This window comes from Tenrec ecaudatus, chromosome 3, assembly GCF_050624435.1.
Source record: "Tenrec ecaudatus isolate mTenEca1 chromosome 3, mTenEca1.hap1, whole genome shotgun sequence".
NCBI classification, from domain to species: domain Eukaryota; kingdom Metazoa; phylum Chordata; class Mammalia; order Afrosoricida; family Tenrecidae; genus Tenrec; species Tenrec ecaudatus.
The window spans coordinates 123,629,423-123,646,246 of NC_134532.1; the positions used below are offsets into that span (position 1 = coordinate 123,629,423).

General features: G+C 40.2%; 1 protein-coding gene across 3 annotated transcripts in view; it reads right to left on the reverse strand.

Annotated features, from left to right (window-relative positions):
* RAP1GDS1 (Rap1 GTPase-GDP dissociation stimulator 1) overlaps positions 1-16,824 on the reverse strand; it is a 159,470-nt gene that overhangs the window by 17,358 nt on the left and 125,288 nt on the right. For all 3 annotated transcript variants that reach the window (XM_075544003.1, XM_075544002.1, XM_075544004.1), the window contains 3 exons: positions 5,921-6,064; positions 5,249-5,380; positions 3,694-3,828 (listed from right to left, as the gene is read on the reverse strand). In XM_075544003.1, the coding sequence (XP_075400118.1) occupies positions 3,694-3,828; positions 5,249-5,380; positions 5,921-6,064 (411 nt within the window). The remainder of the gene's footprint in view (positions 1-3,693; positions 3,829-5,248; positions 5,381-5,920; positions 6,065-16,824) is intronic.

The window sequence follows — 16,824 nt, forward strand, 5'->3', positions numbered from 1 at the left end:
GGGGTGCACTAACTCAGCACAACCAGATGCTTGTCTGATGGAAACGATGCCTACAGACTATGAAAGCTCTGGCAAGCGGAGCTTTTTAGGGTTTGTTTTGTTGTTTTTAGGGGGGTGTGGGGGTGGGGTTGTCCCTCATATGATGAAGATACCAAGATTGGAGGAAGACTCACGCTGCAATATGCTTGGTGAAAGCGAAGAGAATTTTAATCACTTGCTGACGAAGATCAGAGAATAAAGCCTGCAGCGTGGATCACAGCTCAATATAAAAAACGAGCCGAGGAAAGACTGCGGTTGTAAGGAATTTCATTTTACTTAAATTCAGAGCCGGTGCCCATGGAAGCAGCAGTAGAGAAATCAAAGAACATAGGACATTGAGCAAATCGTTTCCAAAAGACGGGGAAAACCTAAGGTGTCCCCTTGAAGACTAAGGCGCTCCAGAGCCAAGTCATGGTATTTGTAAAAACTGCATATGCACTGGGTAGCTGGACAACGAACAAGGAAGACTCAAGAGGAATTACGGTGTCGGTGAAGAACACAGAATATTGCATGAACTGCCAGAAGAACACACATATCACTGTCGGAAGATATACAGCCAGAATATCTCTCCAAACCAAGTATGGCAAGGCTATTTCTCACACACTTTGGGCACATTGCCAGGATGCACCAGTCCCTAGAGAAGAATATTGTCATGGACTGAATTGTGTCCCCAGCATCAACTGAGCCATGATTCTCAGTGGTTTCAAGTTACATGATGTAATATGGCAGCTATGTGATGACCCCCCTGAGGTGATCGACAAACCACTGAAAGGAGAGGGGGTGAGTGGAAAGAGAAGGACCCATTCTCACCAAGAAAGATGAGGCCCAGAAGTAAAAAGTACGTACATCTCTTCCCTTCTCACTATATAGAAACATATTTACATGTGTACATGCCTGCATTTAGACCTCTATAAATGCCCTTTGCCTCCTGATTCTTTCCTCCGGAGACCCAAAACCCATCTGTAGACAACTGGACATCCCCTCACAGAGGGGCCGCAGGGAGGAGATGAGCCAGTCAGGGTGCAGTGTAGCACTGATGAAACACACAACTTTCCTCTAGCTTCCTTCCCCCCACTATCATGACCTCAATTCTACCTTACAAATCGGATTAGACCAGAACATTTACTTTGCTACAGACAAGAGCCCGCAACACAGGGAATCCAGGATAGATAAATCCCTCAAGGCCAACAATGAGAGTAGAGATACCAGGAGGATTAGGGGAGGGTGGGAGGAGAAAGGGAGAATCACAAGGATTGACATAACTCCTTCCCAGGGGGACGGACAAACAGAAAAATGGGTGAAGGGTGACAGGATGATATGAAAAAAATCTATCAAAGGTTCATGAGGGAGGATAGGCAGGGGAGGATGGGGGAAATGAGTAGCTGATGTCAAGGGCTCAAGGAGAAAATGCTTTGAAAATGATGGCAGCATATGTACAAATGTCTGACACAATGGATGAATGTATGGATTGTGACAGGAGATGTAAGAGCCCCCCCCAATAAAAGTATTTAAAACAATTTTTTTTTCTTCAGTGCAGGGAAAGATTGGTGCCAAGTCACTTGGAGATCTCCAAGGAATGCAGAGCCCACAGATGCTGAAAGAAGACAAAGACCTTTCTCAGAGTCTAGAGAGATGCACTGGAATTGTGGTCCTGGAGAAGAATACCGAAAAGTATCACGGACGGCTAAAAGGACACACAACGTGTCTTGGAGGAAGTACTTCATCTTCTATGATTTGTATATACTGTCAGGAGAGGCCAGTCCCTGGAGAAGGACACCGTGTTTGGTAAAGTGATAAAAAGGAAGGCCCTCAGTGAGAGGGATTGACACTGGTTGCCACTATGGGATCAAACTTAAACACTATTGTGAGGACGGTGCAAGGCAGGGCGATGTGTCACTCGGTTGCGCATTAAGGTCACTAGGGCGTAGTACCGATTCAATGGCACCTAACAACAGAGAGAAAGCCTTCTTCTAGAGATGCACTATACAACTGGGCTCCTAGTAGACAGCACTGTGAAGGAATAAATTCATGTTTGTTAAAACCACCCACCTGTGATCTATCTATTCTAGATAACAAAGAAAATTATCACACGGGGTAGGTAGAGTCAGTAAAACAGAGGAAGACCTTAATAAAATGGATTGGCAAATTGGTTGCAAAAACACATTCTTTCATCACAATGACCGAGGATGGCATGGGTCTGGACAGTGTTTTATACATCTGGGCACTATGAATTGGAATCAACTGGATGGCCCCTAACAATAATAGCTAATGAAGTGGACTGAATTCATATATATTGCATGCTAACATAAACTCAGAAACCTCAGTGCCACCGAGTCCATTCCAAATCACAGCAACCCTTTAGGACTGGGTAAAAATGCCCTGTGCGTTTCCAAGACTGAGTCATGACGGGAATAGAACCTCATCTTTCTCTTACCGAGCAGCTGGTGATTTTGAACTGCTGACCTTGAGGTTAGGAACCCAACACATAACCCACTATACTTCCTTATATAATCAGAAACCTACATTCAGAAGGGATAGTAAAAGGAAAGTTTTTACTTTCTGTATTGTTTCCCATGGTAATGTGATTGCATGGTTCAACAGCCATTTAAAAAGTTCTATATAGACTCGTAGAGAAAAAGCTTAAAAAATAATTCTTCAGGGGATAATGCTAAGTGAGGCTACCACCTTACCTCAACTGAAGATGCTTTAAGAAGTTGAATTTGAAATGAAAATCCTTGAATTCATAAAAGGTAATAAAATAGAATATTTGAATAACTGGTATGCTTGAGCAGTCTCAGAAAATTTATTTCACATCTGATCTCCAATTATTCATAAAGAAAATGTGAATAATTTGCAGAGCTTTTTCTTGGCTGCAGTAGGTCACCTGAAGTCATACCATAAAGACTTTGCCCAGTGATTTTAGTCTACACAGCTGCTGCCAGGGCAGTGAACGATTTCATGTGGCTCGTCCAGCCACAGCCTCTAACTCCCACCAAACAACCTTCTCCTACTTGAGTCTGGTAAAGTGTGGGGAGGATTCACTTGTGGGTAATTGTGACCAAAATTCCCTGGAATGCCATTCTGCTGTAAAAGGGGCCCTGAGAAGTAGGAGGAAGGATGGCAATCCCAACAAGTCAGGAGTGGATCGAGTCCTGTGCAGGGACCCTCTTGGATCCAGAAGGCAATTATAGTGTCCGCAGAACAGCAGTAGAACTAGAGCATGGGGCAGAGTGGTGGGCTTCCAAACCCAGGGACAAAGTAAAGCTGAACACTTGTGTGCAGAAGGCTGGCTTGCTGACACACCGATGTGCAGCCGAGTGCCTTTGGGCTGAGGCTGAAAGAGCGCTGCCTCTGGGTCTGCGAACGCACAGAGCTTGCAGCCATCGGGTGGAGGCTCCCAGCAGAGTGGTATGCCCCTTTGGGCATTTATTAGCAGACCTGAAAGAACTTCATGACATGTCCTGATAAACAATTCAACTGTGAACATTTCTCACTTGCATTACAACTTGTTAACTTCCTTAATAAAGCTTTTCATCACGAAATTGTGAGTTCTGCATGGCCACTGCAACGGATCCTAGAATGCAATCTCGAGATCAAGTAGAGAAGAGAAAGCTACTTAAAACAACCGCAGCTGCCTTGTCCTTTCAGGCTTACCTGGAATGGCCAGGTTTCTGAGAGCGCTTAGTGCTGCGTGCTGGACAGTTACATTCCCGTCTTCCACATGTCTATCCAGGAGATCCATAAGTTTTTCTACAATTCCACTGTCCACCATATGGATACAATTTCCATCTGTATGAAATAAAAATACTTTAAAAAAAAGTCTGTACATATTTTATACTACTGATTCCTACCCAATCTTTACATAAGAGGAAGCTTCTCCCCATCAAATGTACAGGTTTTTCTGTTCATTGAGGGAGAGGTCCATTCATAAGCATTGCTAGAGTCGATAAAACTTAAAAAAAAAATCAACTCCCCAGCCGAGCCTGATGCTCTGTCATGGACGAGTAAGCAGAAAACAATGCTCAGCTCGCCCCTTGACAGTTTCATCGAAGAGTGAAGCCTGCCTGTGTTCTGCCAATGTCAGCAGAGGTATCCTCCACTCTGTGAAGTTTGCTTTACGCCACTTCACACCTATCAAGGACCCACATATTAGTACCTGTTTTGCTAAAGGAGAGAAATCCGAAGAGGATTTTCACTTTCGTGAATACAGTGAAAGGATGGTTAAGCTTTTGTTTCGTAGCGAGCCCTTACAGAGGCAGCACCCATCCTAGGACGGCAGTGTGGCACCCCAGCTCCTTCTCCAAGAACTACGCTCAGCACCCGCTCCTCCAGAGCTTTGACGTGAACATTGCACGTTTGTGGCTTTAGGCTTTATGTGGTATTTGGTTTAATTTAGGTTATTTTTTTGATCTAAAGACACTCAAATATTTCCCCTCTATCAGTGTCGTTGCTTTCTTGTGTTACACTGTTTTGGTTTATGAAAGATTTCATAGGCGCACCCCATTTTCAGCCCGCAGGGGAAACCTGTACATCAGTACTAGCACTCTGCACTTTGTTACCATGGTTGCGATTTATTTTTCACTGAAATAATTTATCACTTATTTACAGAGTAGTGAGAATATTATAATGAACAGCTATGTGCCCTGCAGGGTGGTATCTAGCTCAGTGTTTTTAACTAACATGAAGTCAACATAGTCCCCTCCCCCAAAGGAGGGGGTAAAAGTATAATAAGTCCACTGTATATAATGCTATCACAATTGTTTGGAATGGAATAAAGTAAAAATAACTCACATATCCTAGATATACCTATAACTCAGTTTTCCTAGTATCACAGAGAGGTTTTTTTTGACTGAACAGCGGAATAGCAGATTTCAGAAACAGACACAAAAATATCAGGTGTCTATGAAATATTACGCTAAATCAGAGGATTAACTACACCTCAGCTTCCTAGGGATAAAGGTACAACCATCCTAGGAGGAATATTTAGATTCTTAAAACCAAGAGAAGCATACACATGAGGGGTCTTCACAAAGTTCATGGAAAACTGGAAATACAAGATAATAGATTGTTTCATGAACTTTGCAAAGTCCTCTTGTACCATGAACACCCCAGCATTGCTCTAATTGTTGTACATTTGACATCAAAGCAAATAAAAAGTAATAAAACAACACAGACTTTTTAATTTAAAGGGAAGAGCAAGTACACTTACCATTTCTGGCAAAATTTGCAATGGCTAACGCGCCAGCAAGCTGTAGCTGGTGGTTATTGGACGGAACCCAAGAGAGCACCTTGTGAAACACGTTACCTTTGCCTCCTTCAAATAATCTCTGCATGGATTCGTCTGAAAGTAAATGAACCGAAGAGTTAAACAAGAGAAAAGCAATTAGGAGGAACAAATGCTAATTTCTAATGAGTATCCAACTGGGGAATCACAAACCTCTATATGCTATAAGATCATAATAAACTTCAGTAAAGACTACACAGTAGAAATTAGATTATTTTTCCTAGCTCAAGTCACAGTGGATGTTCTGACAAGCAGCCACCTAGCTGCAATATGACAGAAAGTGAGCCTCTTATTTTTGCATGTTGCTACCTCCCACCCCACTCCCACCTCTCTCTGCTACTTAGCAGAAAGCTTTCCGTCCATTGTGTAAAAGTTGTGCCTGCCAGTGATTTTCGTGAGTTCTAGGTTGGTCCTTTGGTGTCACAGCTGTCTCTTCCATGAGACAGGTTTTCAAATATTAAGTTCCAAAATCATCACATTGATAAGGTTAAATGAGAGAGGAAAATGAGAAGATGCCTGGTATACTGTCTACAGCAAAGACACAGGCATTTTTCAAAACCTGAAAAGCATGTTCTTGGCTAGCAGACTACAACTCACCTCCAAGCAGTAGCAAAACCATTAGATCTGAAGCCGTTTTGAGTTCAGCAATATCATCTTCTTTGTCACTATCCACCTTCTGCTGAACAATGTCTAGTAGACATTCCACCAGGCCTGCTTCAACCAGTTGGAGCTTAATAGCATCTAAAGAATAATGTCATCAAAATAACCCAAATTTGAGATGAAATAGGAACTTTGGTTTAAGCAATTTATAATGTATATAAAACGTGCATGAAAGAAACAAAGATCAATGCATGGTTTATAGAACATTCCTTGGAAGATTTTAGATTCAAAAGCAAGCCTCTGGTAGTGCAGCTAAATACACAAACACAAAAAGCTTTATTTTACTTTCTAGCTGAAATAATGCCAACATTCACAATGTCTTGCAGCGCCTAAACTAACTGATTCTCAGCTGGGAAAGCATGTAATATGTCACCTTTATTCTAGATTAGACTTCCATTTGAAAAGGCAATACTGTAAATACTCCATGGCAGTTTAAAGTAACGCCTACCATAATTGTTATACGGAACTAAAAGATATCCACTAGTGGGGCTTAATATCTGTTATCTGTCACAAAGATCTTGTAACCATGCATAACACAAGCATACGGAGATTCAGGAACGAATGCATGATATTTTTCCATGGCAACTAAAACATCTACAACTCCAAAAACTTTAAAAGTCATGTTTTTATTAAAGGGCTTCAGTAAATCCATGTTCATCACGGCACTATTCACAATAGCGAAACGATGAAGTGTCCACTAAGAGAGGAATGGGTAAACAACCATCGGCACATGCACCACACACACAACGGAATACTGAAAACGAACAACCAAACTCACTGCTATCAAGTTCATGCCAACCCTACAGGGCAGGGCAGGGCAGAACTACAGGTTTCCCAGACTGTAGCTATTTTTTCTCTCTCTCAAAGCTATGTACCATATATACTCGAGTATGTGCCACCCTGAATTATCAGTCGAGGCACCGAATTTTACTACAAAAACTGCATAAAAATGTGCTGAAAAAACTTGGCTTATACATGAGTATATACAGTATTTAAACTTTTTTTTACAAAACAATCTTTTCACCTTCAAAGTACTCTCCATTACACAATACGATGGTCAAATCTGCGATTCCATTCTTGGAAACATTTTTCAGACTCAGTCTGGATGGCTAAACTCTTTATCAGCTCCCCGTTATTCCCTCCTCTGCCCTGCCCCGTAGGAACCCTATTCTTATAGTTATTATTATTTGCCGTATCTTACACCAACCATTGTATCCATTCCCCTACAATTCCTTTATCCATTCCCCTCAAGTGGGGTTATACAGTCATCTTTGATATTGGTTCCCCCTTCCCCTCTTCTATTCCCGTACCCCTAGGGAATTGTTCTCATACTATTTCTAACGGGTTTAATCTATCTTGGATTTTATGCATCAAAGGGACTTCATTACACAAATGAATATTAGCAGATCTAACAAGCTTAACGAAGTAAATCTGGGACCATCACAGTAAGGGGAGGAAATATTAACGAACTAGAGGATAGTTATGTGAATCACCAGTGGTATACTGCACCCTAGGTATAGCTCCCCTCCCATATGGCTCTTCTGGGAGGGTCTGCCCAATTATCTTACTGGTGGGTTTGGGGTCTCTACTTTACCTACACTTGCTTCTGCATGCCAGTTTGGTTGATTGCTTTTGAACCTCCGATACCTGTTCCCGTCGACACCTCCTGATCACACAGGCTGGTGTGCTTCTTCCTTATGGGCTTTGTTGCTACTAACCATTTTAATAAAATGCCCTTTCAAGTTCTTTGCCCATTTTGTGTTTGGATTGTTTGACTACGGTGCTTACTTGTAGGAGTTCACTAGATGCCTAACCTTTATCCCACAATGGGTTTCAACAGTTCATGGAAAACTCTCATTATCTTTCCACTTCATTCTCCCACAAACTCTTTGTAGACCCCTCGTGTAGTTCCCCAAGGTTTCCCCCCTCAAAATGTAGGTTCTCTCTTTACTTTCTTGATAAAGTCTCTTGAAGATCAAAATTTCAAAATTTTAATGAAGTTTCAATTCTCTACATGTTTTTTGCTCCTCATGCTTTTGGCATCAGGTCTAAGAAGCCATTTTTAAACACGGAAGTCCCAAGGTATATAGAACCCGATGATTTTGTCCAAGAAGTTTATGGTTCTTGTTCTTAAGATTGCGTGATCCACTGGGGTTGGTTAGCAGACATGGTGAGCCCTAGGTCCAGCATCTCCTGGCACCATTTATTATTCTCTCAAATGGACTTATCACTGCTTTGAAAATCAGACCGGTGGATTTTTTGGTCTGGGTTCTTAGTTCTGTTCTATTAGTCAAAATGTCTATAATTATACCAGTACTAGGCTGTTATGATTCCTATAGCTCTATAGTATGTTGTACGATCAGACAGTGTGGACTTCTTACTTTCACTTTTTCAAAATTACTTTGACTACAGAGGCCCTTGTAGCTCCACATACATGTGAGGATTGCCTTTCCATTTCTGCAAAAGCCAGAATAACTTTTGGAATTTGATGGAATTGTGTTGAAGCTATAGGGTGCACTAGGTAACACTGACCTCTTTTTAAAATCATTCTATTGGGGATCGTACAACTCTTAAAACAACCATACACCCATCGTGCCAAGCACATTTGTACATTTGTTGCCATCATTATTTTCAAAACATTTCTTTCTACTTGAGCCCTTAATATCAGCTCCTCGTTTTTTTCCCCCCTCTTTCCCCGCCTCCCTCATGAAGCCTTGATAATTTATAAATTGTTATTTTGTCATGTCTTACTACACTTGACAACTCCCTTCACCAACTTCTCTGTCGTCTGTCCCCCAGGGAGAAGGTTATATGGAGATCCTTGTGATCAGTTGCCCCTTTCTACCCCACCTTCCCATTCCCCTCCCGGAATCACTACTCTCATTATTGGTCCTGAGGGGTTTCTGTGTCCTGGATTCTCTGTTTCTCCAGTTCTTATCTGTACCAACACTGACTCCTTAACAATAGACTTTCTAATCCATGAACTCTATTCAGAAATGATAGAAAGTTTTCGGTGTACCAGTCTTTCACTTCTTTGGTAAAACATATTCCTTTTAGATCCTGGTGAATATGGGATTGCTTCCTTCATTTCCTATTCAGAAAGTTCTTTACTGATGAAAAGAAAACCAACTTTCGTATGTTAACTTTGTATCCTTCCATTTTGCTAAATGCATTTATTATCTCTAGTAGCTTTCCATGGGTTCTTTGGAGTTTTCAATCCATAGAATCAGACATACTGATGTTTATTTTCTCCCGATTTGGAAACCTTTTAATTTAATTTTCTTGCCTAATTGCTCTGTTAGGGTTTCCAGTATAGAAGTGAATAGCACAGGTGTCAGTAGGCATTGTTGTTTCGCTCTTAAACTCAGGGGGAAGCTTTCAGCCTTTCCCATTATGTTTGATGATCCTAGGTGCTGTCCAGTTGGTTCTGACTCCCAGAGACCTTATGTGCAACAGAATGAAACACTGCCTGTCTGCATATCCTCACAACTGCTATTCCTAAGCCACTGTGGCGGCCACTGTCAATCCAGCGTGTTGAGGGTCTTCTTCCCCTTTTACAAAAAATGATGTCATTTTTTAGGGAGTAGTCTTTCCTGATCCTATGTCCAAAGTATGTGAGATTATTCTCACCATCCTCAGGTTCAAGGAGCTGGAATTTTCTGGAATCCTGGCTGGAATTTTCCCATCACAGTCCCAAGCAGTTTCAATATTTGTCATCAACAACATAATTCAAATACATAGATTATTCTGCAGTCCTATTTATTGTCCAACTTTCCTATGCGTATGAAGCAATTTAACAGATCAAAGCTTGGGTTCGGTGCACCTTCTCTCTCAAAGTGACACCTCTGTCTTCAACACTTAGCGGTCGTGAGCAGCACCACTGCCCGATACGTTTTGTGATTTCCTGACTACTACTTCCACAAGCATTGCTCAATGTCCTGACCACAGAATCCTTCAATACTGCAAGTCGAGGCTTTCATTTTTTCTTCAGTTCTTTCAGCTTGATATTTGCTGAGCATCTTCTTTTTTGGCTTTCTAACTCGAGGTCTTTGCATCGTTCATTATAATATTTGTGGCCTTGAATATCTGTCTCCTTGAACTGTGCTCTGAAATTTTCTGATCAGCTCTTTGACTTCATAATTTCTTCCATTTACTTTAGCTACTCTTGTGTTCAAGAGCATGAACGTTTCTCAGTCTCTTATCATCCACTTTGATGCTTTCCTTCTTTCTCTTTTTAATGACCATTTTTTCATGTGTGATAGTCAATGTTATTCCACAAGCTTCTCTGTTCTTCTGTCATTAGTGTTAAATCCAATGTCTTGAGATAGTCTCAAAAATTTAGTCAGATATACTCAACATTATATTTTGACTCCTGTGGACTTGTTTTAAAAAATTTTCCACTTTAACCTGAATTTACATATGAGCAATTGATGGTTGGTCTCACAGTCAGCCCTGGCCTTGTCTCTTCTCACAGATGTACTCAATTTGATTTAGGTGTAAATTCCATCTGGCAAGGCCCAGGTAGAAAGCTGCTGTTTATGTTGTTGAAAAAGGTATTTGCAATGAAAAGTCATTGGTCTTGCAAAATTCTATTATGTAATCCCTAGCTTAGTTTCTATGGCCAGGACCTATTTTCCAATGACTGTTCCTTCCTTTTGTAACCCAGTTGCCAATAATTGCCAATGTGTCTTAATTGCATGTTTGATGAATTTTAGACTCTAGTAGAATTCTTCAATTTCTTCATCACTTGCTTTAGTACTGAGTACATCTGAATATAGTTGTATAAACATTTTTTTTGAGGATGAATGAAATGCCATTTAATTTGTGATTCTGGCACGGCTAACCATACAACTGTCTGATTCCAAATGGCCAATACAGCCGATTTCAGCTGACTGAAAACCCCAAACTCCAAACTCACTGCCGTCAAGTTGACTCATAGCAACTCTACAGAACTGCCTCAGAGACTGTAGGAAGTCTCATCTCCTTCCCACGGGGCAGCTGGTGAACTGCTGACCTTGTAAGGTTGGTTAGCAGCCCGACACATAACCACACCTCCATCGGGGCTCCTTCACTAAGAGCTAGGATATGAATAATTAAGTATTCCATTTCATTTTTTATGATTCCTAATTTTCCTAGATTCATACTTCATGTGTCATATTTAATTATTAAAAAGTCATGCCCCATCAGCAAATGAAGATCCTGAAAGCTTTATTTCATCAACAGCATTATAGTTGACTATTTTGAGAAGGCAGCTCTTCTTCAGCATTTGCATCGACACAATTTTATAACCTGTAATTCTAGAAAGGAGCCCTAGTGGTGTAGTGGTTGGACTGCAAACTGCCAGGACAGTGGTTCGAAATCACCAGCACTACTGGGAGAAAGATGGCTTTCTATTCCCCGAAAGAGTTAGTCTCAGAAATCCACATGGGGAGATCTACCCTCCCTACAAGGTGGCCATGCAACATAATGAACTCTATGGCAGTGAGTTTGGCTTTGGTACTCTTGCCTGGCTGCTGCTGTTCGGTGCTGCAGAATCAGTTTTTGATTCATAGTGATGCCATGTGACCTAGTAGAATTGCCTGATGATTTAATAGCCTAAAAGCTTTATGCCCGTAGATCAAGGAGTCTTTCTTTGGAGAGCAGATGAATGGGTCTGAACGATGAACCCTTTGGTCAGCAGCTAAGCACTTTACCCTTGCATCATCAGGCCTCCTTATAATAATGCTAACCTCATAGAAAGAGTTAGGAAGTGTTCCTCTGGTCCTACTTTTTAGGAAAAGTAGATTAATAAGTGGGTTCATTTCTATAAAAGTTTGGTAGAATTCCCCTGTCAGATCATCTGGTCAAGTTTTTTTTCCTTTTAAATGGGAGATCTGATTAATGATTCACTATTTCACTTCTTATAGGTTTGTTAAGATCTGCTACTCCCTCTTCAGCTGAGTCAGTGTACACAGTTTATGTGTTTCTAAGAATTCTTCCATTTCATCTGGTGTATCTAATTTGTGAATATGTAATCAATCATTCATAGTGCTTCTTATGATTATGTTAATTTCTGTAGGGTCAGTTGTATTCTAATTCTGATCTTAGCCTTTTCCTTGTCAACCTAGCTAAGTGTAAGAGTCTCTCTCTGAGCACTGCTTTCACTGTATTTCATATATTTTGGCATACGGTGCTTTCATTTTTGTTTCTACATAATTTGCAGTTTTCTACTTCATTTCTTTCTTGATGAGCTGGTTGTTTAATAGTATGTTGTTTATTTTTTCCCTATTTATATCTTCTCCAGCCTTCCTTCCATCATTAATTTTTAATTTCAAGCCAGTGTGGTTAAGGGAACATATTTGGTATAATTCCAATCTTTTATATTTATTGAGATGTGCTTGTGATGTAACACATAACACCCTAAAGAATGATCCACGTGCACTGGGAAACAGTGCACACTGAGCTACTGTTAGGAGTGTTCTGTTTATCACTGACGACTAGTTGGTGAATTGTGGTCAATTAGTAGCCATTTCTATATTAATAGAAGAACTTTTGAATCCCTGGAGCCATGGTTCCTTATTTACTGAGATTTTAGAGTTCATATGCCTGTGGTTACAGTTTCACTTTGGAGGAGTTTTCTACTATGCTGATGGATAGGAATGTGGTAGGACTGAGAGACCTGACCTTGTTGAAGGGCATGCACTAGGCCATACCTTTTGTTTCCTTAGGGACATCTTTGACTTTACACTGTTATCGGGGGTGACTTAGGACACCATTTTTTGTGGGGTTTAAATACTGGTTCTGGCACACATCATCTCACCAGGAAAGCCAGATCTCTATTTCCTGACTGAGTTTTGCTGTGGCTTTTGGTTATTTTTGGCTCCTGGCTCGGGACCCGGTGTTTACAGACTCCTCTGCCTATCCCTCGGTTTCTGGACTAAAGAGCACCTAGCACCACCTGAGACATTTCATCAAAGTTTCATGAGTTTCTATGGGATGTTGTAGTGAACTGCAGAACTCAGGGACGTGAGAAAACATATTCAAGGTCAGAGTGATGGGAAATGGAGCTGGATTTTTGTGACAATTCTTGCAAAAAGAAAATTATTACTACAGTTGGTTTATAGTGTCATTAAATTCTCCTATTCTCTCATTTTCTTTGGGGATGTTATATCCGTTACTGAAAGTGGTATAATGATGGCTCAACTTTTAGAGTTCTATTTAATTTCAATTCAATTCTCTATCCCAGTTTACCAGTGTTTGCTTTATAAATCTTGGGCATCTAATGCTGGGTGCCTTTATATTTACAATTGTTATACTCTATTGATGATTTGATCACTTTATTTTATTATGTTCTTTTTTGAGACTTCTAATAGTTACTGTGTCAGACATTAAAGTAGCCATGGAAAACTTTCAACCCTTTCATTTTCAGTTTATTCAAGTCCGAGTGTCTGTGACGTGCCTTTTATAGAGATACTATATGAAAGAACTTCAAGAATTTGAGGAAAATGGAGCTAAAAGATAACAGATTTCCCTCCATTATTTGAAGACCCTTTGTACTTGTTTTCATTTATTCATTATGCCACTCTGATTTTCTATTAGAACATTTATTCACAGTAAATTCTGATAAAAAACTTAATTTTGCCATTTTACTTGTGTTTATCATAACTGTCACTCAATTCTAAAATACTTCCAACTCTTATTAAATTTATTTTACTTTCCTTTTGTGTGTATTAAACATTTTCCTCCTTTGGGTGCACTGATCGTTACATTTAACATCTTTTATTTACAACTGTCTGCTTTATATAGTTAACAAAATTCCCTTCTGTAATATATAAAACCTCTCTATACTACCCCACCGCTTTCCCATTTATGCTGCTTCTATTACTGATTTCATCTTTATACATCATGTGCCCTACACATTTATACTTATTTTAAGCACTTGTCATTATAATGCATGAAAGCTACAGTAATTAAAAATAACAGAAGTATTTTAAAACTTGACCTTGAATTTTCATTCATTTTACATTAATGGAGATAATTCTCTGTAGAGTTTTAAATATAGTTTCTCATGGCCTGTCTTTCCTATCTGAAGACTGCTTTTAGAGTATAAAACTCTTTTTTTAAAATCTGGCACATCTTAATTTTACCCCAATTTTTGAAGGACAGTTTGCCCAGATTTAGTATTCTTTGTTGATAGGGTTTTGTGCCCCACCCCCCTTTCCTTTAGGTATGCTAACTTTGTCATTCCAATGTCTCTGGCCTCCAAGGTTGCTTACGAAAAATTATCACCATCTTATTGGGGTCCTTTGTGAGTATTCTCTTTTGCTGCCTTTAGGTTTCTCTCTTTATTGTTAGTTATGAGGGTCTCATTAAAATGCATCTAACCATGGATCTCTTTGGTTTTATTCTTGTAGTTTGTGGAGGTATTTGGGTTTGTGAACACATGCCATTTGTCAGACTTGGGAAATGGTGTTATTATTTCTTCAAATGTTCTTTCTGTTCCTCCTCGTGTACTGTCTCCTTCTGGGTTTCTCAGAATAAGTGCGTTTGTCTTCTTGTTGACACACCACATTTCCATTAGCATAAGAAGTCTTGAGCCTTCTCTCTTGTTGCTCTGAGCCTCCATATTTCAATGACTTGTCCTCTAGACCAACAAGTTTTCTTTTGCCAGCTCAAGTCCACTGTCAAGTCCTTTCAATGAGGTTTTTTTTTGTTGTTGCTGGTTTTAAAATTTCAGTTGTTATATCAATATTTATGTCTATTTTTATATCCTCATTTTTCTCATGTATTGCTTTCCTGATTTCCTTGTTTGCTTTCCTCTAGAACATTAATCTTGTTTAATATTACATTATTATCTACAATCTATTTATTAATTGGTTTCCCCAGATATATGATCTCTCTCACTTTGTCTCATTCATTTGAATGGGCCCTGATTCCTTTTCTTTTTTGTGCCTTGTGACACTCAAAATTTACCAGGGGTTATCTTCCTCCGTTCTCCAAGTGTACGCTTTCAATAGCAGGGACTGCTGCAGGACACCTTTAGGAGGGCACCCTCTTCAGGTTGTGCTGACTGCTCTCTTTCCCTTCCTATGGGTGCCTAGCTAGAGAGAGTGAAAATATACTAATTCACCCCCCTCCCCCCCCCGCTGGGGCCGGAGGAAGTCCGGTACCATATAGTCTTCACTGATTTCTCATCTGCTCTGGGTGGGTTCCTTTAGTATACAGGTTCCCAAATTCATTTGACATTCTACCTCTTTTATAAGAAAAAATGTATTATATATTACTATATATATTACTCAGTGCCCCCCGCCGGCAATTAAAAACATTTGCGCTCTGGCTCAGAATCCAGGATAAACTGTGGCTCTCTGCTTTTGTAGCCTCCTGCATCGTTTCACTATCCACTTTGGGAAACAGGCTTTAGCAGTTTCCAAAGACTAGAAAGCATACCCTGATAGAGCACCCTGAGATGAGTGTAGCCCTTAGTCCTTTATCATGGCTCCTCCCTGACAATGAAAGGGTAGAAAGGCTGGCCAGACCAGTTTCAATGTTGCAGGTCCCCTCCAGACATGTCAAGATATACTTTCAGAACAGTAAGCTAGGAACATCTATTTAATTCAGAGCCAGAGGTCAGGACACTTCCTCATGCACAGAAAAAACTGTTGGCTCACTAATATTCCACAAAAGGTAAAATTTAATATTTATTTTTGGAAATGAATTATTTATTTGGCAAAAAAATAAAGGGAAAATAATCATAAAGACCAGAGTAGTTAATTTGAGAAAGAGGAAATGAGGGACTGAATATTGGAAAGGAGCTGCTGCCTGCCTACCATGAGTGGGGTGGGAGGGGTGGAGTCACCAGGAACAGTGGGCCCTGATCTACGCTGGCAGTTTTAGAAGCAAAGGTTAGAGCCCGTCTCAGGAGAACACTGTGTTGGCTGGTGGCATGGCCGTAACAATGGGGTGTATCAGCTGCTTGGGAGTAGGAGGGGTTGACATTTTGAAGGCTCTTTGCTATTGGTTTCAGATAAGGAGACCTCCCCATTGCACAGGAAAACCGTTAGCTGGTGGTGCAGACTGGCTGCAGGGCAATGGAGTCCGACTCCCACTTTTGTCACTCTGGAAGGGGGCTGTGGGGAAGGTGACAGAAACAGCACCTCCACTATGGTTTGTACTTTGTCTTTTTCAACTTGAAACTCCTTGTTGCTGTTCTTTGTCAACCATTCAGATTTCTGACAGGGCTGAACATAAGGTGCTGGTCACCTCTATGGTGTGCCTATGAAAATGGTTGGGAAATTGGATTTGCTGAGATCACCATCTTCCTTTGATGGAGTTTCCATATTCACATCCACATGTGTCTCCCTCATTAGTGCAGCTATTACATCCAACTTAACTTTGGATTTTAAGTTACACTGGCCTACATAAATGCTTGGTGCCTACTGCTTAATATGAAGGCTGATAGCAAACTGTGCTTAGAAATACATATACTACACAGGAATTTTTTTAAGTAAATTTTAATTTTTTGCTTGGATTTTATTTTAGTCTAAGCTGCATATGCAAACACCATATAGCAATGGCAGTTTCAGCTTGCCATTTGGAATAAACAAATACATTAACATTTTTTAGACAGTTTAAGGCAATTTTGATGTATAAAAACTTGGCTTTCCCCCCCCTCTCTACCACTAAACCACTGATCTTTTGAATAGTATTTAGGGTACACAAAATATTTAACCTGGAATATTTTTTAAAAGGTACATTTACACTATGCTGTGCTGAAAGTAGGGCGTTTCCTTGGTTACTGAATGCTAGGGATAGAAATGTGTGGTAACTAGTATTGAAAACCATGATGTAAAATCCTTACAAAA